This window comes from Pteropus alecto, unplaced genomic scaffold (assembly GCF_000325575.1).
Source record: "Pteropus alecto unplaced genomic scaffold, ASM32557v1 scaffold335, whole genome shotgun sequence".
Classification (NCBI taxonomy): domain Eukaryota; kingdom Metazoa; phylum Chordata; class Mammalia; order Chiroptera; family Pteropodidae; genus Pteropus; species Pteropus alecto.
The window spans coordinates 254,544-275,997 of record NW_006436757.1 but is presented as its reverse complement, the minus strand read 5'-3'; the positions used below and the strand labels follow the sequence as shown (position 1 = coordinate 275,997).

The following is a 21,454-nucleotide window of genomic DNA, read 5'->3' as shown; positions in this document are numbered from 1 at the left end:
CAGAGCGGCGCGCTAGCGGCGGCCTGGAGAGGACCTGACAACCGACCTCTACGAAGTCGGCTGCGGCGGTGCCTGCTTGCAGCGACTACAGTCAAACCACGAGGGACACCGCATTCGTCTCAGTGAAGTGCTCGCCGAAGAGTTTGCTATAGCGGGAGGCCCAGCCCAGCTCTGCAAACCCCGCAAGGCTCAGCTAGCCTCTCCCCCGGCAAGGGGCCCTCCCGGCGATTGGGAGAGCAGCCCAGGACACGTCAGTCTTACCACTTCCGCCCTCACCAGCCGGGGCCTTAGACCGGCGGGAAGCTCCTTCCTGGAGCCTGGAGGCGACAGCGGCCGCCCCACCAGTGGTTTACCGTGGAGAGGGTTGCTTTCGTGGCTTGACTACGAGGATGCAGACGCCCCTTTTGGAAAAGACTCGTCGCCCGGCCTCCGGCCCGCCCCGGGGAAGGTTCGAGAGCAGTGCCCGCTGCGCGCGCCCAGTGACTGTCCAGGACACGGAATCCGGGCGGCGGCTGTGCCCACATCTAGTGGACGCCCCGAAGCGTTTGCCGGCCGCACCAATGGGACTCGCCACTGACTCCTGGGGCCAAGCCCTGAGCGGTTCCTGGCCCAACCCAGGCGGGGATGAGGATTTGGGCGTTGCTGTGCTAGGACAGGCAGGGTATAGCACATAGAAGGATTGTGGAGTCTGTATCTCACCTCACTGTTTCTCACCCACCTGTCATGAATGGCCTGCCGCCAAAAAATAAATACGTAAATAAAAATATCTTCCCGAGGTTGAACCTGGAGGCCTCCCTGGCAATGCCTGTTCCATGTCCGACGATAGGTAGGTCTAAGCCAGGTCTGGTGCAGAGGCACGCAAAGAGATAGGATGTCTGCAGTTTCACCCCGTGAGTTGGACAGCTTGACAGGGTTATTATTTATTGCAGGTAAAGAATCTTGCCATACATTGGACTCATGTTTTTGTTCTTATTTATCTATGTGTATGTATTTTGGCTTCTCTTAATTTAGTATTGCAAATTATTCTGGAAAAGTTTACCCTTGTCTGTCTCAGCAATGTTTTAAGGGGATCTTGCCTTTAGGGGAGTTTCCTGAGTTTCCCTGGAGGTCAGACCCAGGGGCACTGACATCCCTTTGACCACCTGGGAGCAACGTGTAAGGAAGCTGACTTAAGGTTCCCTTTTCCTGGAGAAAGTAGTACAGCAGAAAGTTACCAGTGGCTTCTGGACGGAAAAGTCCTTTATTTACCCACATCTGCCCTCTCTGACCTAGCCCTCCTCCCTGCAGGAGAAGGTGAGGTTCCAGGAAGTAGGGGATTGAGTGTTTTAGACAATCAATAAATTTTGTAATTAGAAAAGTAACTTAGGATGGCTTTGGAATAGTTTTTAAGAGACCAGGACAACCACCTGGTTTCTAAAGCCAGAAACCTGGGCCTCTTACCCCCTGCCCCTAAGATCAGTGCCACCAAGCCTTATCTACTTATTTCCTGAATATCTTCCAAATACCTGCCCTCCACAGCTGTCTTGGTTCAGGCCCATCCTCTCACCTATATTACCATGACAGTCATCTTGCTAGTTTCCTGGTCACAGCCTCCTTTGGATCCATTTTCCACACTGCTGCTGCAATGATTTTTTAAAATCCTAAATGTGTTCTGGATTAAAGGTGTTCTATATTTTGCAACAGTGGTTCTCAAATCCTAATGTGCCTTAGATTCAGCCAGAAGCTTGTTAAAAACATATACGTAGGCCCCACCAAATCTGGATCTTGGGGGAGTTGGCATAATTAATTTTTTTAACAAGCTCTGATTTTGATACTAAAATTTGACCACGAATACATAAAGTCAAAAAAGCTTGGCATATGAGGCCTCTCACACCTGGATCTTAATTCTTAATTCTTCAGGTATATTCCCCTTCTGGAATCCTATCCTGTATTCAAATTGAAATTTTAAATGTCATGTTCTCTCAAGCCTGCAAGCCTCATGTAGTTCCTTTTGCCCTGACTGCCCAATCTCCCATTTTCTGCTTACCTCCCTGGAGATTCCTTTTGAACAGTGCAAATGCCACCTTTCCTATAAAGCCTTCCCTTACATTTTCCAGTCTTTGTTTATAGTACTTTATCTCAGTATACTGTTAATTTACTTATGAGTCTTTCTCCCTTGTTAATTGCTAACTCCTTATAGGAGACTATAACTTACCCATTTTGGTATCCTCGGGACCTAGCAATGCTTTTATATATATAGTAGGCAGCTTAATACACATTCCTTAAATGAACTGGTTTACCCCCATACAGAGAACAGAGCTGCTACAAAGCTCTAGGGGCCAGATGCCTATTCAGGGGAGCAGATGATGGGCAGGGCTAGGTGGGCCTCCTTACCATGGTGCACCCTGAAACTACTCATCTTCATAGATTGAGGATGTGGTTCCAGCTTCCAACAAGACTTTGGAGCCATCCTGCCAACTGGGTCAGGCTGTCAATAAACGGGAATTTACCAGTAGCCTATGGCATAATCTATTGTTGGAGGTTTTGTTTTATTTCGGAGGATGGAAGATAGAAGCAATATGATTCTTCCCTTGTTCTTTCTCTACATGCCCCTTATTCTTTCTTCTTCATGCCCTCTGCCCTCCCCCAAACCTTAAATTCAGACAACCCCTCTATGACCACAACCTCTTGTCATTCCCACCAAATTTGTTCTTCCATTTCACTGAGGCCTGCAACCCCTCCTCCTGCCCTTTTGTCTTTTTCTAGCTTGTCTTCCTAACACATGTACCTTAGATTCTGCATTCCATCATTTCAGCCACATTCTTGCCTGTGTTGTTGATGCCTCTCCCGTTATTCTTTAATTGCAGGTGCCAAGTGAAACCTTAATCTTGGGTTAATTCATCTATCAATATGCAAGTACCTATACCAGGATGCTAAAAGATTCTTAACATTATGATATGTTAAGATCATGTGTCTCTAAATTGTGTTCTCCAACTTCAATTGGGCCCCCAAATCTGCCTGGTGATCCTACTCATTTTCCAAACCAGCTCTCTTCCATTCTCCATAACCCATTCTTTGCAAGCCTCTGACTTTACCTCCCTCTTCTGATCAGTTGACCTCCCTTATAGCCTAGTGGGAGATGCAAGAAAAGAAATTACAGACACTATGGTAGATTCTGTGACAGAGAAAGTATTGGGGCATGGGAGCATCCAGGAGGGGGGAACTTCTAATTTGGAGTTGAGCAGTCAGTAAAGGCTTCCTTAAAACAACTCATCAGTTAAGTCTTGAAGGGAGAGCAGGAGTTTGCCAGAACAGAGGGAACAATGAAGGAAAATCAATTCCGTTTGGCTGGAGCATTGTGTGTATGTTAAAATAGTGGTCTCCAACCTTTTTGGCACCAAGAACCGGTGCTCCTATGAGAATCTAATGCTTATGATCTGAGGTGGAGCTGAGGTGGTGATGCTAGCACTGGGGAGTGGCTGCAAGTACAGATGAAGCTTTGCTCACTTGCTGGCTGCTCATCTCCTGCTGTGCGGCCATGGGGGATAGGGACCCCTGTGGCAGATAAAATTAAGGAGGTAAGCATGGTCAGATCTTGAAGCCACATAAAAGAATTTGTACTTGATCCTGTGGAGAACAGGGAGACATTAAATTGATATGGGAATAAAATCAGATTTGTGCCTTGGACTTAAGGGCAAAGTACAGAATTCAGGGTCTCAGAAGGCAAGATAATGCATTTCAAAGATAAGGGGTAGAGTCCACTTCCCCACTTCAGTGTAAGTGATCCTTATAACCCTGTAACTGTCTTTACTCATGTAAAGATATGGAAGTGATGCTTTGCAATTTTGGAGCCTACCCTCAATTGTTCATGGAACTTGGGATTTTTTTCTCTTGAAATTCAGTGCCACTATGTGAAGGAACTCAGGCTGAATTATGTAACCATATGCAGCAGAAATCCCAGCTGAGATGAGATTACTGAATGAACCATCTGACTGAGCCTAGCTCAATTTGCAAAAAAAGAAAAAAAAGAAAAGAATTTAAAAGTTAGATTCCTTAGAACACGCTTTTATAATACCTTGTAATTCTCTGTAATATTCACACATTCATGTGTTTCTCCTGCTGGATTATAAACTAGGAGCACAGGGTCTATTGGCCTTATTGCTTATTTTATCCAAGTATTCAGCACACTGCCTGGCACATAGTAGGTGCTCAAATAAACATGAATGGTTGAAGGGACCCATATCTATGAAGTCTCACCAGACTGTGAAGGTGCCTCCAGGAATGAATATGTTCCAAACTGTACTTCATTCTCAAGCCTTGTGGCCAATAGTGGATAGAAGGTGAATTGTGATGTGTGCGGAATATGGGACCCTGGGAAGTTCTGTATCCAAGAGGAGAAAGAAGTAAGAACAGCCAGTGGAGACAAAAAGAACTGCTTCTCCCTTCTTCCTCCTCAAAGTTCCTAGTGGAGAGCTGAACCCAGCATCCCAGACTTGTGTGACTACACAGGCAAGCATTTGGAGACTAACTTTGCTTTGGTTACCCTAGCCCGCAGTGGCTCAAGGTGTTGGCTTTCAGAGCAGACAGGAGGCTTTTAAGTAGCAAAGCTCTGTGCTCTCAGCAAGCCCAACACCATGGGGAAGGGAGATACCCAGGAGGTAGCACCACCCACCTCAGCCTACCGCTCTGTCATGGAGGAGTATGGTTACGAGGTGGGCAAGGTGATCGGCAATGGTTCCTATGGGACGGTGTATGAGGCTTACTACACAAAGCAGAAGGTCATGGTGGCTATCAAGATCATCTCAAAGAAGAAGGCCTCCGAAGACTATCTCAGCAAGTTCTTGCCCCGTGAGATACAGGTTAGAAAGGGGACTGGAAGAGGGAACTGGTACCAAGCTTCTTAAGGCTTTTCAGAAGGGGTATGATTAGGAGAGGTTAGAGCCAGAAACCCTCAAACCAGAACTGAATGTCTCACTGAGCAGCTAGGAAAATTACTTGGTGTAAATTTAACCTCAAAAAAAAAATTTTTTTTAATTATTTATTATTATTATTTATGTCTATAGCACCTAGTCTTCCTAGGTGGTCTCCCATCTAAGTACTAACCAGGCCTGACCCTGCTTAGCTTCACGAGATCAGACATCAGGCTTGTTCAGGGTGGCATGGCTGCGGACCATGGACCATGGTTCCACTGGGGCATGAATTCAGGAACTTCTGCGTGTAAAGCAGATGTGCTAACCGCTACACTATGGAACCACATCCAAATTTAACCTCTTTCCACTCACCGATTCACCTCAAGCCCCTCAAGTGCAGGGTTTGCCGACAAGCTATCAGCCCTCTGGGGTTTGATCTTTTTGCAAAGTTATAAGAAAGTAGCAGTGGAAGAGTAGGAGGGCTGGGAGTGCAGCCAGGGTTCTCCCTTCCCAGGTTTGATGGGTCCCTCCTCTGGGCCAGGTAATGAAGGTCCTACGGCACAAGTACCTCATCAACTTCTATCAGGCCATCGAGACCACATCCCGAGTGTACATCATTCTGGAGCTGGCTCAGGGTGGTGATGTCCTTGAATGGATCCAGCGCTACGGGGCCTGCTCGGAGCCCCTTGCTGGCAAGTGGTTCTCCCAGATGACCCTGGGCATCGCCTACCTGCACAGCAAGGGCATCGTGCACCGGTGAGGGCGCTGCCACCCAGACTGGGGCCTTTGGGCTCTAAAGGGGGTTTTAAGCACATCTCCCATTTTCCGTCATGTTTTTTTCCTCCCTTGACCTCCCTCCTCAGTATCTAGGCCCATTCATCCACTCTATTATAGTCATCTGATCAATAACAGTAAGTACTCATTCTGAGCAGAGTGCTTTATGAAATATAATGGTAAGCTCCCAGGGGTCCTCAGGTACCATCCTCTCTCCTCTTTGGGTTCTGCTCACAACTCCATGGCTTTCCTTCCTCTCTACCTTATGTCTTCATAATAGTATCTCCCACCGTGCCTTTACTCATCGCTAGCCTTTGACCCCTGGCCCTTCAGCTCTGGGTCTAATACTAAGCCCTCTCCCTGACCCCCAGCCTTTCTGCTGCTGGTAGGGACTTAAAGTTGGAGAACCTTCTGCTGGACAAGCGGGAGAATGTGAAGATATCGGACTTTGGCTTCGCCAAGATGGTGCCTTCTAGCCAGGCTGTGCAGAGCAGCCCTTCTTACCGCCAAGTGAACTGCTTTACTCACCTCAGCCAGACCTACTGTGGCAGCTTTGCTTATGCCTGCCCGGAGATCTTGTTAGGCTTGCCCTACAACCCTTTCCTGTCTGACACCTGGAGCATGGGCGTCATCCTCTACACTCTAGTGGTCGCCCGCCTACCCTTTGATGACACCAATCTTAAGAAGCTGCTGAGAGAGACTCAGAAGGAGGTCACTTTTCCATCTAACTCCTCCATCTCCCAAGAGTGCAAGGTGCTGGCTCCTCCAGGAGGGCTGAGACCTCGGGAATGACCACAGGGAGGGAACCCAACATAGGCCTCCCAACCCTGGGGAAAGCTTTTCCCTAGAGCCATCTCACACTCTAGCCCCTGCCCTAGAATAGTGGGGAGCACTTAAAGGACCAACCATTGGGCTCCACACGTGGCAAGCAGGTTTCAACTTCTATCTCTTTAGGCCAGAAGGGGATTGATTATGCAAGGGATTCCCTCAAAGAACCCATCTTTCCTCTCCCCTCCAGGGAGTTAAAATACCTGGCTTTTTATGATAAAATCAGGGACATTCCCCCTTCCACCAGAGTGGTATGATGGGCTATCCTGCTTCTTTCTTAGGTCCCCTGCTCTTTGCCTATGTGACACAATGGGAGGCTCAGCCAAGACCTCTCTCCCCTGTCTTAGAACCTGGTCCTCCATATGCTATGCCAAGCCACCAAGCGTGCCACCATCCTGGACGTCATCAAGGATCCTTGGGTGCTCAAGTTCCAGCCTGAGCAACCCACCCATGAGATCAGGCTGCTCGAGGCCATGTGTCAGCTGCCCAGCACCATGAATCGTCGCCAGTCCTTGGAAATCAATATCTGAAAGTGGCTGAGAGAAGGGGGTTGAGAGAGGAGCAAAGCAGGAGGATCTGGGGCTAAATATTTTATACTAAAAATAAATCTAATTATGATTTAGTTTCATCAGCTGGGGTCAAAGACATTCTTTCCTCAAGGGAACCTTAGCAGGAAACACTGCGAGGGTGAGGTGGATTTTTGTCCAGTGTCTGTAACCTGTCATCTTGACACTTGTTAAGTCCATGTTGTAATTCACAGTGAGCTCATATGTAGCTCTTGTGGGAGAGGGTGCTCAAATGAACACCCGCTTTAGGGAAGCTTCATTATTCTAGCTAGGTACATGCTCCTTATTTTACATATCTTTGCACTCTAAATGTTCAAGCCATAGGGTAGAGGCTCTGATTACTCTGGTTATGGCTCTGACTGTCTATACCTAAAGGGACGACAGGGATGACAAGGACGACATTTATTTTTTTTAGAAATCAGTATCAGGAAGTGAGGAGTATTTTGGTTCCTTGTACGTCTCCAAATGCCACCTTAACTACTACTGAAACAATCCCAGTGAATTGTATGGCCCCTCATACTATTGCTCCTAGACATAGAAATCACAGTTTAAACCAAGCTTATTAAGTATGGGTTCTGGATAAAAGAAAGTGACTTGCCTCTTTATCCCTGTATTCTCCCTCCCTGTCCCTGAAAATGTGCTTTGCAAAAGGAAAATGGGTAGTAAACACGGTGCTGTCTTGACAGAGGCTGATTCAGGGAAAGTGATGAAGGAAGACGCAGAGATAGCTCCACATGGTTCTAAGATAAGTAATAGATGGCAGTTTCCTCAACCTTAGCACTAGGCAACACTAGGATAAACCAACTTGAAAGATGAAACAGTATCTGCCTAGAACCTAGAAGGTGAAATATTGGAAACTCCCATATGTTTTATGTTCCAACACGCCTACGTTACTCCCGTTATTATTCAGTGCTTGAAACAAAGTTCAAAAGACCAGGAAAAGAGTTTCAAGTATAGACAAAGCAGTATAATTTTATTGGGAACGAGGGCACTATAACTGCTATCAAAGAGAAGGGAGCCCCGGGGCTCCTCCTGCACCAAGATCCTTTGGCAGAGTTGAACTAGGAATGCAAGAGCAATAGACCCTTTCTTAGGCAGGGTCACACCACTACCCTCAGCAGGGCCTCCAAAAAAGGCTATGTCCCTTTAGCTCAGCACTTGGCGCTTAAAGAGACCATCGTTGGCAGCATCAGGAAGATATGCCCAGACTCATCAGGATACCCACTCAGCCAGCTGCTTTAGTGCTTCATCTTCACCCTCTTCGAGAGCTTTGGAGACAACGATACCCAGAGAAAGACATATTATGGCCTCAGTATCTTCCAACCACCCCCTGCTACAACTCAGAACCTGCTGAGTTATTTCTCCTCAGCAAAGAACCTAAAGGTGTGGTCCTTCCACTTGCTGGGCGGCTGCTAATCCCATAGTACCTTTGTGCAAATTAGAAAAAGGTATCTCTTTCTCCCAGCATTTGCAGCCCTAAACCAGGGTACACAGCTTGCTGAGTGGAGCACAGGCTGGATTTCAGACCCCATTCCCCTTTGGCCAGGTGCCCTTAGCAGTTAAAAACCTATGCAACTGTAGCAGAAGTCCCCTCTGCCTGGTTCCTTTGAAGCAGGATGGATGAAGAATAATCTTTGCCCATATCTACCCCACCTTCTCAAGTCCTTGAGATAGCAGAAAAGCCTTAGGTACCTGGCCCTGCAGGCAGATGTGTAGAGGGTACACTGGGCAGTTTGAATGGGGGTTCTTCCTCCTTTTCGCCCACATGTAACAACTCCCGGGCCAATTCCTCTTGTTCCAGCTCCTCTAACTCCTCCAACAGTTCATCCTAGATACGGGATAAGACTGGTCAAGATGAAGAAAGGGAACTTCTGCCTCCAAAAACATACCACTTTTGGAGTTCCCCCCAAACTTGCCCCATGATTCTCCTGGGCATTGCTTTTGGCTGGTCTCATGCTTCCTCTAAGACTCCCTGACCCCTCACTCCCAATCACCTCATCCACATCATCTCCAAAGCCCACAGGCTGAGAAATGGCATCAGAGATATGCTTGGCCACCTCCTGTGATTCTGTGATGTCGGCCATCAGTTCATCCACCTTGTCAAGGTCCTTGAGAAGATATATAGCCAAAAAAAAATCAGGCTACAACCCCCCTGACTTTCTCATCTCACATAAATGAAGCCCCTCCAGTCTGTAGCCCTAGACTGATAAATCCATGGCTAGCAGGTAGAAGAGATCCCTGGAAAATTATAATGAGCCAAATCTGGGTTGAGAAATGGCAAGAAGCCATACTGGGGGTGGGGTGGGGGGACAGGTTACATTCTTTTCCCTGAAGGATCTTTCAAAATTTGGAAAATCGTCTTTCCTTGCTAGAATGCCCCAGACAGCAAAGAGATAGTTTTGCAGGAAGTAAGGAGGCTAACAGAGATCTAACCACCATAAATTTACATTTATACTGTAAATTCACATTCTGAGAGGTTTTAAGATTCAAAGTATAATACCAAACTACTCTCCTCAGGGCCTGGGCCCCCCTCTGCCCCTCTCCTCATCCCCACATGTCCTGGTAGGCTTTCTTCATGCTGTGGGCGGCAAGCTCCATGGTACGAAGCACTTCTCTGCATTGGTGGTGTCATTCTCAGTGGCCTCATGCTGAAACTCCAGGGTGGATAACGTCTCATTGGTTTGTGCCAGCTGCTGTTCCAATCTTTTCTTTCTCTGTAAAGCCTGTAGGGCAGCTGACCCAGCCCACACTCTGAACATCAGAGGCAGAAGCCCCTGCTTCCCACCTGGGCCCTCCCTATTGGCACTTTTCACATTATCTCTCTTATTCTTGGTCCCATGCTTCTTGGCCATTTGTACCTCCTGTTGAATCTTCTGTTCCAGAAACTCCTGTTTCTTGATCAATATCTTCTCCGACTCCTTCAGTTTCTGAATTGCCTCTTCAGGGGTTGGTCCCTTCTTTTTCTTCCCCGGAATCCAACGGAGCAGGCGCATATTGCATGAAGAAAAAAAATAATCCACCAATCATGAAGTATGCATAGTATGTGCTAGGTGCTTGACTGTGTTATTTGGGGAAATCACTCTCTACAATCAACATACTATCTTCACTTTATAAATGTAAAAACAGGCATGAAGATGTTAAATTTTGTCAAAAATCACAACTCATAAGAGATTGAGCAGTAATTGAAATGTGGAAGAATGACTTCCAAAGCTAGTATTCTTTTGCTATTCCAAGGTGCTTTTCAAGTTATTGCCAGTCTTTTTTTTTTTTTTTATTATTAATTTATAGACTTAATTTATTAGAGCAGTTTTAGGTTCACGACAAAATGGAGTGGAAGGTACAGAGACTTCCCATATTCCCCGTGCATTCACACATGCAGATCCTCCCCACTATCACATCCTCCACCAAAGTTTAGTCACTTTTTATAATTACTGTTCCACTTGCTATCCTAGGAGATGCTCAAGATCCTGACTCCACAGGTTCAAACTGAAGGAAGTACAGGGAGCTAAAGGAAAAAAAACCTGATCTCAATTTTCCTTTCATCTTCTATACTTCTAACAGAGTTATTCCCCTCCTCCCCTCCAGTCTGATGGCCCTTGCCTACTTAAAGTCCTTCCATACTCTCCATTGCCTACAGGATAAAATCCAAAACTTTTAAAAGGAAGCATACAACATCTTTCATGATCTAGCCCTTGATTACCTCTCCTCCCACACTTCCTTCTACCTTACTTTTCTCCTTCAGTGCCCTCCACATCCTTCCCCACCCCCCTGCTTCCGGGTGTGCGCATGCATGCACGTGCACACACGGCAACCAGAACTGCTCTTTCTTCTAAATATACCACCCCCTTTCCTGCCTGTTTTGTACAGTTATCTTTTCGTGGGTTAACTCAGTTCTCTACCTGGCATACTTCTAGCCTTCTGGACCCCCGATGCCTGCTTCATCTGTGTTCCCCTGGTTTTTAGGAACATCTCAATTTAAATGCCAGTTTTTATTCATCTTCCCCCACCAGATAGGAGCTTTGAAAAGGCCCCTTTCTTTGTCACCTCAGATTCTCAGTTGCCTAGCATCAGATAAGAATGGAAACTCATCCCCCAAGCCTAAACACTGGAAGCCAGCACAGCTGACACAGTCTACACTTACATCCTCTCCTGGGCCTGAGCTCCTCCTTCTGGCTTGGAGGAAAGTAGGCAGACAGAGCTAAGCTCTCTGACAAGGCAGGGCCTCTAGACACTAAAGGCCTTGCTGGGCCACTGCCAAAGTTTTTGGGACAGCCCGTCTCCTGGGTCTCCTCCCTGCCCATGGCCAGTGCCTCTCAGCCCACCCGTCCTGCCCAGGCTCACCCTTTCTGAGTGGCAGAAACCACTCATCGTGACCCTGGCCTCTGAAGCATCCTGCGTACTTCCACTTTGCTCCTAGGAGGGTGCTGTCTCATCATTCAGAGACCAGATTTGCCCAATCTGTCCTTGGGGCACCATGGTGATATCATCAATAGGCACCAAGGAGACCACTTCTATCACGTGATAGGAGCCACTAGCCCCAAATCCTGTGTTCATCTTAAATTGGCTGCTTCACTTTCGACTATGTAAAAAGGCCACACCCACCCCACCCAAAACAAAGTATTTGTTTCCTGTAAGGAAATGTGCAGGTTAATGCACCCTGCTACCTGGGGCTGGTGGAATTTAGTTCTTCATGTCCCTGAAAGAACGCAGCTCAGGGGAGGGATTGGGGATAGGGTGAGCACAAGGGGTTCAGTCTTGGGTTTGTCACAAGTTTGTAAACAGAATGTGAGGCAGTCTAATAATGCCTCACCCTCTGGTCTTGGCACCTCTGGACAACCAACTCCGGTTCACACTCAAGAAAAATAGAAACAACCCACACCGTGTAAGATTTGTTTTGTCACACATGAATACATTTTAATAATTTACAAATGCATCTGAAAATGCCTTCCTGATTTCTTTCAGTTGTATGCCTCAAATGAGGCTCATCCACAGGATTGGACCTCAGGGTCCAGCTTGGGCCTTTGCAAATGTCTCTAATCCCTGAGTTAGGGTTTGAAGACTCATTCCATTCTGGACATGAATGCAGGTAACACCTAAAAAGTAAAATCATATTTCATCAGGACTTCAGAGCTCCCTACTACTCTCATTTTTGGGCTGTCGCCTGTCATGCAAACTGCCCGTCCTGTATATATCTACCTATCCTCCCTCCTAGAAACCCTTCCCAAATGGTTTTTCTCACCACTCAGTACCCAGTTTGCTGACATCTACAATATTCCGCTTCTCATCATCAAAGAAGATCATCTGGGAGAAAGGAACTCCAGTCTTCTGCTGCAATCTGTGCAAGGCAGGGCAGAGGGTAACCATGCTGGCTTCTTAGCTCCTCTAGCCTCTCTGCTCTTCTCTCTCCAGATTTCTACCCTTATCTCCCCATACCTCTCAAAGTGTGCAACCTTGCTGCCTGGATAGATTTCCCGATGAACAAAGTGTCTGACAAAGTCAAAGAGCTCCAGTAACTGGTTGGCCGCTTTAGTCTCACCTGTCCTGCAAAAAGGTGTAGTAGATGGGATCAGGAGAGTGGAGGGCCAGGGCTGCAGGTGAAGTTATGTATAACCAGGGGGAAATCAACTTGTTTTTCCAGGAGGATGGACAGGCCCCCTGGGCCCTTATTTAACTCCATCTATCCTGTCAGACATGGGTGGCGCTGAGCCAATGTTTAATATATAAAAGGCACAGGAGAGGGTATACTTAGAAAAATATACAAATTTGCAACGCTTAAATTTTTGCAGCCAAGGGGTTACCCAAGAAGTCTCATGCATGCATCTGTCAGCGTTAGACTAAGTTTTCTTTTTTCAGTAGCTCTTCTTACCGTGAAGCTGCAGCGATGGGCACCCCAAGGCCGCGAAATCGTTCCAAGACCACTGGAACCTCCGGGTACAGTCGGATGATCTGGCCCCGGCTATCTCGTACAGTTCCATCACTGGAGAAGGCAAGTGAGCTCAGCTCCAGCCAGATCCGCTTGGCCCCAGTCCTCCCCAGCCCTGCCTCACCTGCTCTTATGGAACGGGGGGTCTACGTTCGTGTCCACCCAGAATGGCCAGAGCGTGTAATCTGAGAGAGGAAAAATGGGAGAGTTCAACCTAGAGGACGCAGGGCCTGGAGAACTGAAACTGGGGTTTGGAAAAGGAGAGCGTCCTATGAAACTCTCCAGTCGGGTCCCTCACCCAGGTCGAAGACTGCGAGCTTCGGGAGCTGCGCCATGACTGGTACCTACAAGCTGCGTGCACGCAGGTACGGCCTTCTCTGGGGGTAGAGTTCTGGACACCCTCCGGTGGCTGCAAGGCCGCCCTCTTGCCTTAGAGAGAGTGCGGCTAGAGCGTCGCTAGTGTGTGCTGGGGCCGTCGGCCCGGAGACCGCACAAAAGCGCCCTCTGACGGTGAAAAGGGGAAAAGACTGCAGCAAGCGCCAAGGCGACCACACATAGGCCTGCAGGGGTCCTCGCCCCTCCCTTCCCTTATTTCTCTGCTCCAACCAGCCTCCCCAGGTTCTACAAAACTAGAGAAGCCAGGGAAAGGAAGCCCTTTCTTCTGTCACCCATCTCTCATTTCATCTTAACAACTGAAATCTAAGTTACCCATGATCGCTTGTCACTCCTTACTCAACCTTTGTCCATATCAGCATCTCTCCATGGTGTAGAGCCCAGAGCTCTCAGCAATATTCCAGTCATAAAGAACATGGTGTCTGCAAAATCCCGAGGCCTTTCTCAAACCAGGCCCAAATGTCTAAGACCACAATGGGAGAGAATTCATTCTCCTGGTTTCTACCACCGATGTCAGTAGTATGCTGGTGGATACTTTGGGAGGAGGTACTTATCTGTATTGCTCACCACTTTCCATAAATATGCCTACCATGGCAAATTTTAACCTACCAACATGAAGTTCTTAACACAGAATTGGAAAGAGATGCCAACAATTAGCTCTCATGAACTGCTAAGAGTTGGTTCCAGCACACCTTTGCCACTGAGAGTAGCATTCCTAGAGTCTGGTAATCATTCTAAGGACATATTCCCTTCCATTGTCCTACTCCTTCAGCCTGGTATAACTAGGTGTGTATTGGGTCCATTTTGATTTCAGTCATATTTGTGCAACAGAAGAAAGATTCCAGGAGGCCAGGAAATATTTTATTGACAACCAGGGACACAGCCATAAGAGAGGGAAGCACACAGGACTGCAAACAAAAACCCAATAGCCAGCAAGGGCCCTTTGGGCCAGGAACACTGCATCCTGGGGTCCTCACAGTCTCCTACCAGTAGACACACAAGACTGGGTATCCAGGAGAGGGGGCAGTGGCTCTGATGTCCCAGAGAGGATATATGATGCCTCATTACGAGAGACAGGGTAAAGAGGTAAAATCGAGGGAGGGTCCATCACTGCCTAAGACCACCTCCTCCTCCTCTCAGAGCCAACACCAGATGGAGGACTGAACCACCTAGGATTTTATAATCAGCTGCTGTCTTCTCATCATTCCTGCAGGAAAAGGAAGCCAAAAAAAAAAAAGCATTAAATACCAGCAAAGACAGGGTTCTTAATTTGAGTTTCATGGATCTCCCTGGGGTCTATAAACTCAGATGAGAAAAAAAATTACATCTTTATTTTTACTAACCCCTGACTGAAATATGAAAAAAATTTAAAAATTCGAACATAGGCAAAAACCCACAGTGGTATCAGCAATATTGGGAAACCTGTTAACAACAGAAATTAGGTATTTTCATATCACACTACGACTGTTTGCAGGTATCTTGAAAATATTTCATAATTAGGGTAGTTATCAGATCTACCATTAGATCTTAATGTATTAATAAACCACATATATTATATTATAAATTTGCCTTTTACTATTTTGGTAACTATTTTAATATAATTAGTTTCTTTTGTAAGTCTACGTATTTTATTTTATGCCTGTAAAATAAAAATAAAATTCTACGTATTTTATTTTATGCCTGTAAGCATCTTATTCTGAGAAGGGGTTCACAGGCTTCAACAAATTGCCAAAAGGTCTAAGCAACCAATAAAAAGTAGGCCTGCTCCATCTCTACTATCTACTCTCTCATCATCACATAAGATTGCCACACACTCATTCCCATTCCAAACTCACATCTGTTTACCACTGTAGATGAGCCGCTGCTGCTGTGGAGGGATCCCTTCTTTCTCTTCCACACGTTCCTTGATTCGCTCCACCTTTAGGGGTACAAGGAGTCAGGGGCTACCCGTGGTCAGTAGGGGTAAGACCACAGAAGTGGTAGGAACAAGAGCTATGCAGATAGCATGAAAGCAAAGGACTAAGTTTATCAGCATATCCAAACAAATGTACATGTAGGGAGACAGGCATGAAAGAAGTGTTGGTTATACATTACCTTGTCTGTGGGTTCAATGTCAATCTCAATCTCCTTTCCGGTCAGCGTCTGAAACAGGCAAGAGTTTCATGAGTTCTACAATCCAATATACAATCTGTCTTCTAGGTAAAGCGTCCTGTCCTGGTCTCTGGGATCTACTACCTTCTGAGAGATGCACATTTTCAGTAAAGCTGCTTTGAAGAATCAGAAGGCTTTGGCTGTACCTGTATTCATGAAACATTTTTAGGCTGTGGACAACTTTGATAGGGCAAGATTCTGTGAACCATCTGACTTTCTTAACCCCACAGATCATCTCACACCCTCCACCCCACCCGAGTAGAATCCAGGAGAATACTGGCATTCCTTTGCATGAGACAGTGGGGTGAGAGGTGTACTTACTAATAAGCAAAGTATTCCTTTGAGTCTGAGGACCTTGTTTTCATATCAATGACAGAAATTAACATTCGGATAGAATTCAAGGACATCAAAGATCACCTCTGAACAGCTTTTAAAGTAACACTAGAATTAACATTCTATTCTCCCATATCTTCTCCAGACTTCTACCAGAGTCCTAAATTGAAGCTCTGGTCTTCTTGACTTCTTCCATAGGGTAAGGGCTGTTGACATGCAAACACAATATACTAATTGTACACTTAAAAATGTTGTACTCCATCCAATCTAATTTCCCATTCATCCTTGGTATTAAAGCTCATACCCATGCTAGTCTACAATAATCCAGACCACAAACACACCAGGCATGGCCCAATTAAGGGGCATTTCTTTACTTCTACTGTGTTCCTTGTTGCCATACCCTCCTCCACTCTTTCTCAAACCCTCAAAGGCCTTTTAAAATAAGATTGATGACTTGTCCCCAATGCATTTTAAAAAAATTAAATTTATTGAGGTGACATTGGTTAATAAAATCATATCGGTTTCAAGTGTACAATTCAATAATACGTGATCTGTATATTGCCCTAACGCACTTTAATACCCATTACAGCTATTTAAGTGTCAAACTCTCCAACTTCTTAAAGGACAGAGCCTGTTCTAAGCACAAAGTAGAGTGTCTGACATATAAGCAATCAAAAAATATTTGTGGAAGGGCTAAATACACAGATGATTGTATTACGATCACAGCCAAGATTTACTGAACACTTTCCAAGAATCGGACTATGCTAAGTGTCTCACATGCATCAATATATTTAATCCTTGCAAGTATTTCTGAGATAGGACCTATTACTATCACCAATTTATAGATGAGGAAAATGGGCCTTGGAGAGGTTAAAAAGCATGCCTATGAAGTCAAAAGGAGAGTGTGGATCCCAACAGACTCTCTGGTCCCAAAGCCTGAACTCTTAGCTCTGTACTCAGTAATGCCTAACCAAGTCTGGCTAGTCTAGTATTGGGACCCAATGTATGCTATTGTGGTAGGTTCACAAAATAACATATGGTTTCTACTTATGGTATTCATATAGACCAGTATGAAGTAAGTACTTAAGGAAGGCCTAATTTCTCAACTACGTGAATGGTTCAGTCCTAAGTATATAGTATTTCCAAAAATGCAAGAGTAACTCCTTTGGATTTGTCTGTTTGGATGCAAAAGAATAAATTAGAACAATGATTCTCAAGTTTCTACCCCAACCCAAACTGCTCTGTGAAAACTTTCAATAGTCTATGGTAAAATGAGAAAAATACTGAGAGCAATGAGACTTTCACAAAATCAAGTATGTTCAGGTGTTAAAATGTCCTTTTATAACATGATAGTAACAACAGTCAGTAATTTTTTTAGGCCCTTTCCTAACGAAATTAAAAGTTTGCAATTCTGTGTTGCCCAAATTATTTCATTTTATTGACCTCAATACTTTAAATGCAAAGACTCTTCAACCAGACAATTCTATTTCTAGGTCAGTAACTTGGAGGAAAAACTTGAGCATGTATCCAAAGAGGAATATGTGAAGTTTACTCCAGAAGCTTTTATAAAAGCAAAACCCTAGAAATAGCTTAATGCTTAATAATAAGAAAACTATTAAACTATGGTACATCCATAGAATGATACACTTATTACGTAACAATTTATACATTAACATGGAAAAAAATCTAAAGAATGCATAATTAATTATACATTATTTTCTATATGTAGATATATACATATGTACATGCACAGAAGAAAGGATTAAAAGTATAAATTTCTCTTATGATAGTGATTATCTTTGAGAGAGGGGAGTAGGACTAAGGGGAGGGTTTATCAAGGTAACTCTTTTACCGGTACTATTTAAATTTCTAATAAAAATATATCCCTTTATCATATGAACATTAATAAACAAATACTAATTCTGATTTAATAAAAAATTTTAAAGAGTAAAAAAAGATTCTAACAGAAGGCTGAGAACTGCTTTCCTAACAATAAGATGCTTGGCCCTATGACATTAAAAAAAAATTACTGGTTTGTAAAGTCTAAAACTCTTGGAACAGTCCTTTGTTTCTGAAATTCACTGTAGAAGCCCATTAATGTATTAAAGAGCAATCTGGAAATATGGTTTCCCAGCAACAATACTTCTGGAAAAATAATCATAACTATGTCCAAAAATATACCTATGGCAATGGTCACTGCAGCTTTTTGATACTGAAAAAAACTAGAAATAAATCTAAATATCAAACAATTGAAGGTTAAATAAATTATGGTGCAAATATAGATGGAAAATCACACGGTCTTCAAATACAGTTTAGAATAATGGTAAAATTATAATTTTGTAAAAAGAACAAAATAAAAACATACATGCATGTGCTTTCAAAAAGTTTGGAAGGACATATACAACAGTTATCTTGAGTTGTGAGGCTATGAGTGATTTTAATTTTTTGTGCTTTTCTCTATTTTCCATTTTTTATGCCATTATACATTGTTATGAGAAAAATTTATTTTTAAATACCCTTGATGAGAGTATAATGAAATAATTCTGTAAAGCAGCACTGTCCAATAGAAATAAAAATGTAATGCAAACCACATATACAATCTTAAATATACTAGTAGCCATATGTTTAAAAAGTGAAATTATTTTTAATATTCTTAAATCAAATACAGTCAAGATATTACCACTTTAATATGAAACTGGTATGAAAATTATTAATGTAGTTTACATCCTTTTTTTAAACCAAATATTCAAAAATCCTGTATTTCATACTTATGGCACATTTCAATTCAGATGGTAAATTTTCATCTGAAATACATGATCTGTATTTAAATTTCATAATTTACAGATGAAAAAGTAGATTTATATATCCAACTTAAAAGTTTTCTAATGACTAAAGTTTCAGTTTTTATATTTAAATTAAAATTAAATACAAATGAAACAAATAATAGAAATAAAAATTCAATTCTTCCATCTCACTAGCCATATTTCAAACGTTCAGTAGTCCATGTGGCTAATGGTTATTGTATTGGACACTACTCAAGCATTCCAGCTAATATAAGAAACAACAATAAAATCAGATTATCCCCATTTTGTAACTTCCAATGAAATAATGGATCTAAGTAATGACCAACATCACAGAAAGCAAAATAACAGAAGTACATATTACACTATCACCTATGAATTATTCTCACACATGAACACACAAAAAATATAATCAAGCTACTAGATCTTATTATCAATCAACAGGAAAAACAGCAGAGGAATATATTAAAAAACAACATGGAGATGCAATCAGCAAAATTTAACTGTGGGAAACTATGGGACAAACAACCTAGTTTATTCAACAAGAAAAAATAGGGAACAAGGGGCATTACAGATTTAAAGAGGCTTAAAATACATGTCAACCAACTGCAATGTATCATTTCAGTTGGATCCAGATTCACTCAAACTGTAAAAAACAAATGAACTGAGCTCCAGATACTTGGTAGATTGATGGGATCGATAAATGAGGTGAGTATTGGGGAGACGACTTAAGACAGAAAATGATGTATTTAATTTTAGAAAGATGGAGATGAGATGTCAAAAGACTTAAATCAGAAGGATTTGGATTTGTCTGAATCTCTTGGGCAGGAAAGGTGGGAGAGGCTCAAAGGTTCTTTCTGAGTCCTGTTTCTTAATAAACATCTTAAAATCAATATCCCAAAAAGCAGCCTCAGGGCAGCAGCAAAATTTTGGTTCCCTTCACAATATTGTATTATGTACTTGAAAGTTGCTGAGAGTAGATCTTTAAAAACATGTAATTATGTGAGATGAATGAGTAAACTAACCTTACTGTGGTAACAATTTTGCTCTATGTACACGTATCAAATCATCATATGGTTCACCTTCAACTACACAATAGTATATGTCAATTATATCTCAATAAAGCTGACAAAATTGTATATAAAAAAAGGATTTGTAAAACACTGCAGAAAGAGATATGGAAGAAATCAGCTAAATGGAAATGAAAGTTGAAAAATGAGTATTTCACAGTGGAGGCCTGCCAATAAAAACTATCATTTATATAGTAATTAACCTCTAATTGCTTTCATATATATTTAATTAAAAAAATGCAGCAAACATAAAAGAAGATAGACGTAGGACAGAGGAACCTGTTTAAAGACAGAAAGTTTTTCAGTAAAAGAGACTGACCATTATAGAGAAGTACTAAATAAAAATTCAGAGAGACGAAATCTAGAATCCTGCTACTAAAAGTGTGGCCCCCAGACAAGCAGTGTCATCATCATGCGGGAGCATGTTAGAAATGCAGAATCTGGGGTCCCATCCCAGACCCAATGAATTAGAATTAGGATTTTTACAAGCTCCTCATGTGATTCTTATTCAGTTTTAAGTTGAGAAGTCCATCTATAACACAAGTATTTTTTTTTTAACGCAGGTCTCAAGCAACTGTGGGTTAAGAAATCAACTTAGAATAGAATTGAAAATATCAGAGCATATCACAGATTCTAAGTTTTTTGTGTCTGTCTGGGACATGAGGTAAAACTTTTTAGTGTAGGTTGAGATTTTTTAAAAAGTTTACAAAACACTGAACACCAGGCATTGTTATAACCTCTTCTTTGGACTAAAGAGTACTAAAGGGACACAAAAAACCTTATGCATTGAAAAGAAGATAAAAGCATTCATCTGCTAGTGTTTCTCACATTTTTTGACAGTAACCCACACTAAGAAATACATAAAAACTAGTAAAACATACATATGCATAAAATAATAATAAAGTAAAAAAATTCACAAAACGATACACCTATCCAACAGTATACCGATATTTCTATTACCTTTCTTCTTTTTGTAATGTTGCTTGCGACCCACTGATCAATTGATTTCACAATTCATGACTCTTTTATAGGTCATTAGTTTGAAAAACAATGATCTTTGGCCATGCTGTCTGGCCTCAATTCTTAGCTAAGAGGTGGTTTGGAAGTACTGAAGAGGTTAAGAATGGCTATTATGTAAATACACAAGAGGGTTGATGAAATAACGGTAGACTTACTTAGAGTAAAACAATCAAACTAACGTTGCACTGCATCGATTGTTAATTTTTGCCTCTCTGCAGGTACAAAAGAAGAAATAGCAGGTAGCACTAATGAGGGCTGAGAACTGGTGAACACTGGAGTGGAGAGACGGAGATGAAAGAGACACTTCTAGTACCAAGAACTAGGGCACTGGTAACTAATCTGCCTCAGTCAAGTAAGTGAGGCTGGTCCAGGATGCCCGGCTCAGAAAGGTAGGTGCTGACTGAACACACTCCCAGCTTTGGTTCCTGAGGGCTGGCTCATACCACACCTTGGCGACAAGCAAAAGCTTACAGTCTAAACCCCGGTAGGCCCCCGGTTCTCCAGGCTAACGTTTTTGAGGGTGCTTGGTGGCAGCCTATGTTAGGGGTTGGGAGAAGCTGGCAACCTGGGCATGAAGAACGGAGATCAGAGCTTATTTCAAGAATCTGAGAGGAAGCCAAGCTGCTGCTAGGCCTTCTCTCTGACTCTGGGGGTTCGAATACAGCGAGACTTGAACAAAAAAGGCGCCCTTCTGGGCAAAGTACCG

The 21,454-nt window shown here is 43.4% G+C and overlaps 5 protein-coding genes across 11 annotated transcripts in view; 1 reads left to right on the top strand and 4 right to left on the bottom strand.

Moving 5' to 3' along the window:
* Positions 1-531, bottom strand: part of TM9SF1 (transmembrane 9 superfamily member 1) — a 5,577-nt gene extending 5,046 nt beyond the window's left edge. Inside the window, exon 1 of one of the 3 annotated variants that reach the window (XM_015590666.2) lies at positions 262-531. The gene's annotated coding sequence lies outside the window, so the exon portion shown is untranslated. Of the gene's footprint in view, positions 1-46; positions 225-261 lie in introns of those variants that run through there. The other 2 variants (XM_015590667.2, XM_025047990.1) reach the window with 2 other exon arrangements.
* Positions 532-4,331: 3,800 nt separating this feature from the next.
* On the top strand, positions 4,332-7,122 carry TSSK4 (testis specific serine kinase 4). 2 transcript variants are annotated; one of them, XM_015590662.1, is made up of 4 exons: positions 4,332-4,488; positions 5,431-5,645; positions 6,053-6,416; positions 6,839-7,122. In XM_015590662.1, exons 2-4 carry the CDS (start codon positions 5,434-5,436, stop codon positions 7,019-7,021), a joined length of 759 nt encoding a protein of 252 aa, XP_015446148.1. In that variant the 5' UTR covers positions 4,332-4,488; positions 5,431-5,433; the 3' UTR covers positions 7,022-7,122. The 2 variants fall into 2 exon arrangements, with proteins under 2 accessions (XP_015446148.1, XP_006913611.1); XM_006913549.1 differs by having other exon boundaries at positions 4,404-4,838.
* An 880-nt stretch (positions 7,123-8,002) lies between these two features.
* On the bottom strand, positions 8,003-11,940 carry CHMP4A (charged multivesicular body protein 4A). The gene is made up of 4 exons (XM_015590659.2): positions 9,916-11,940; positions 9,052-9,165; positions 8,750-8,885; positions 8,003-8,325 (listed from the first exon to the last, which is right to left on the bottom strand). Exons 1-4 carry the CDS (start codon positions 10,048-10,050, stop codon positions 8,270-8,272), a joined length of 441 nt encoding a protein of 146 aa, XP_015446145.1. The 5' UTR covers positions 10,051-11,940; the 3' UTR covers positions 8,003-8,269.
* LOC102893417 (magnesium-dependent phosphatase 1) lies at positions 11,941-13,513 on the bottom strand. 4 transcript variants are annotated; one of them, XM_006913546.3, is made up of 6 exons: positions 13,279-13,464; positions 13,105-13,165; positions 12,924-13,034; positions 12,491-12,598; positions 12,297-12,392; positions 11,941-12,150 (listed from the first exon to the last, which is right to left on the bottom strand). In XM_006913546.3, exons 1-6 carry the CDS (start codon positions 13,313-13,315, stop codon positions 11,955-11,957), a joined length of 609 nt encoding a protein of 202 aa, XP_006913608.1. In that variant the 5' UTR covers positions 13,316-13,464; the 3' UTR covers positions 11,941-11,954. The 4 variants fall into 4 exon arrangements, with proteins under 4 accessions (XP_006913608.1, XP_006913609.1, XP_024903768.1 ...); XM_006913547.3 differs by having other exon boundaries at positions 12,307-12,392; positions 13,279-13,456; XM_025048000.1 differs by lacking the exon at positions 12,491-12,598 and having other exon boundaries at positions 13,279-13,513.
* A 699-nt stretch (positions 13,514-14,212) lies between these two features.
* Positions 14,213-21,454, bottom strand: part of NEDD8 (neural precursor cell expressed, developmentally down-regulated 8) — a 7,616-nt gene continuing 374 nt past the window's right edge. The window contains exons 2-4 of the mRNA XM_006913545.3: positions 15,468-15,515; positions 15,209-15,291; positions 14,213-14,580 (exon numbers count right to left, since the gene is read on the bottom strand). Coding sequence (XP_006913607.1) covers positions 14,481-14,580; positions 15,209-15,291; positions 15,468-15,515 — 231 coding nt within the window. The 3' untranslated portion in view covers positions 14,213-14,480. The remainder of the gene's footprint in view (positions 14,581-15,208; positions 15,292-15,467; positions 15,516-21,454) is intronic.

What these genes read in the sequence shown, in the direction of transcription:
- TSSK4 (XM_006913549.1), top strand. Translation starts at nt 4,614, where the DNA reads ATGGGGAAGGGAGATACCCAGGAGGTAGCACCACCCACCTCAGCCTAC. An exon ending in TCTTGCCCCGTGAGATACAG is followed by an intron (nt 4,839 to 5,430) that starts GTTAGAAAGGGG and finishes CCTCTGGGCCAG; the next exon opens with GTAATGAAGGTCCTACGGCA. An exon ending in CCATCTCCCAAGAGTGCAAG is followed by an intron (nt 6,417 to 6,838) that starts GTGCTGGCTCCT and finishes CCCCTGTCTTAG; the next exon opens with AACCTGGTCCTCCATATGCT.
- CHMP4A (XM_015590659.2), bottom strand. Translation starts at nt 10,050, where the DNA reads ATGCGCCTGCTCCGTTGGATTCCGGGGAAGAAAAAGAAGGGACCAACC. An exon ending in AACAGAAGATTCAACAGGAG is followed by an intron (nt 9,166 to 9,915) that starts GTACAAATGGCC and finishes TATCTTCTCAAG; the next exon opens with GACCTTGACAAGGTGGATGA. An exon ending in TTGGAGATGATGTGGATGAG is followed by an intron (nt 8,886 to 9,051) that starts GTGATTGGGAGT and finishes TCCCGTATCTAG; the next exon opens with GATGAACTGTTGGAGGAGTT.
- LOC102893417 (XM_006913546.3), bottom strand. Translation starts at nt 13,315, where the DNA reads ATGGCGCAGCTCCCGAAGCTCGCAGTCTTCGACCTGG. An exon ending in GCTCGCAGTCTTCGACCTGG is followed by an intron (nt 13,166 to 13,278) that starts GTGAGGGACCCG and finishes TTCCTCTCTCAG; the next exon opens with ATTACACGCTCTGGCCATTC. An exon ending in AAGGTTGCACACTTTGAGAG is followed by an intron (nt 12,393 to 12,490) that starts GTATGGGGAGAT and finishes TGCCTTGCACAG; the next exon opens with ATTGCAGCAGAAGACTGGAG.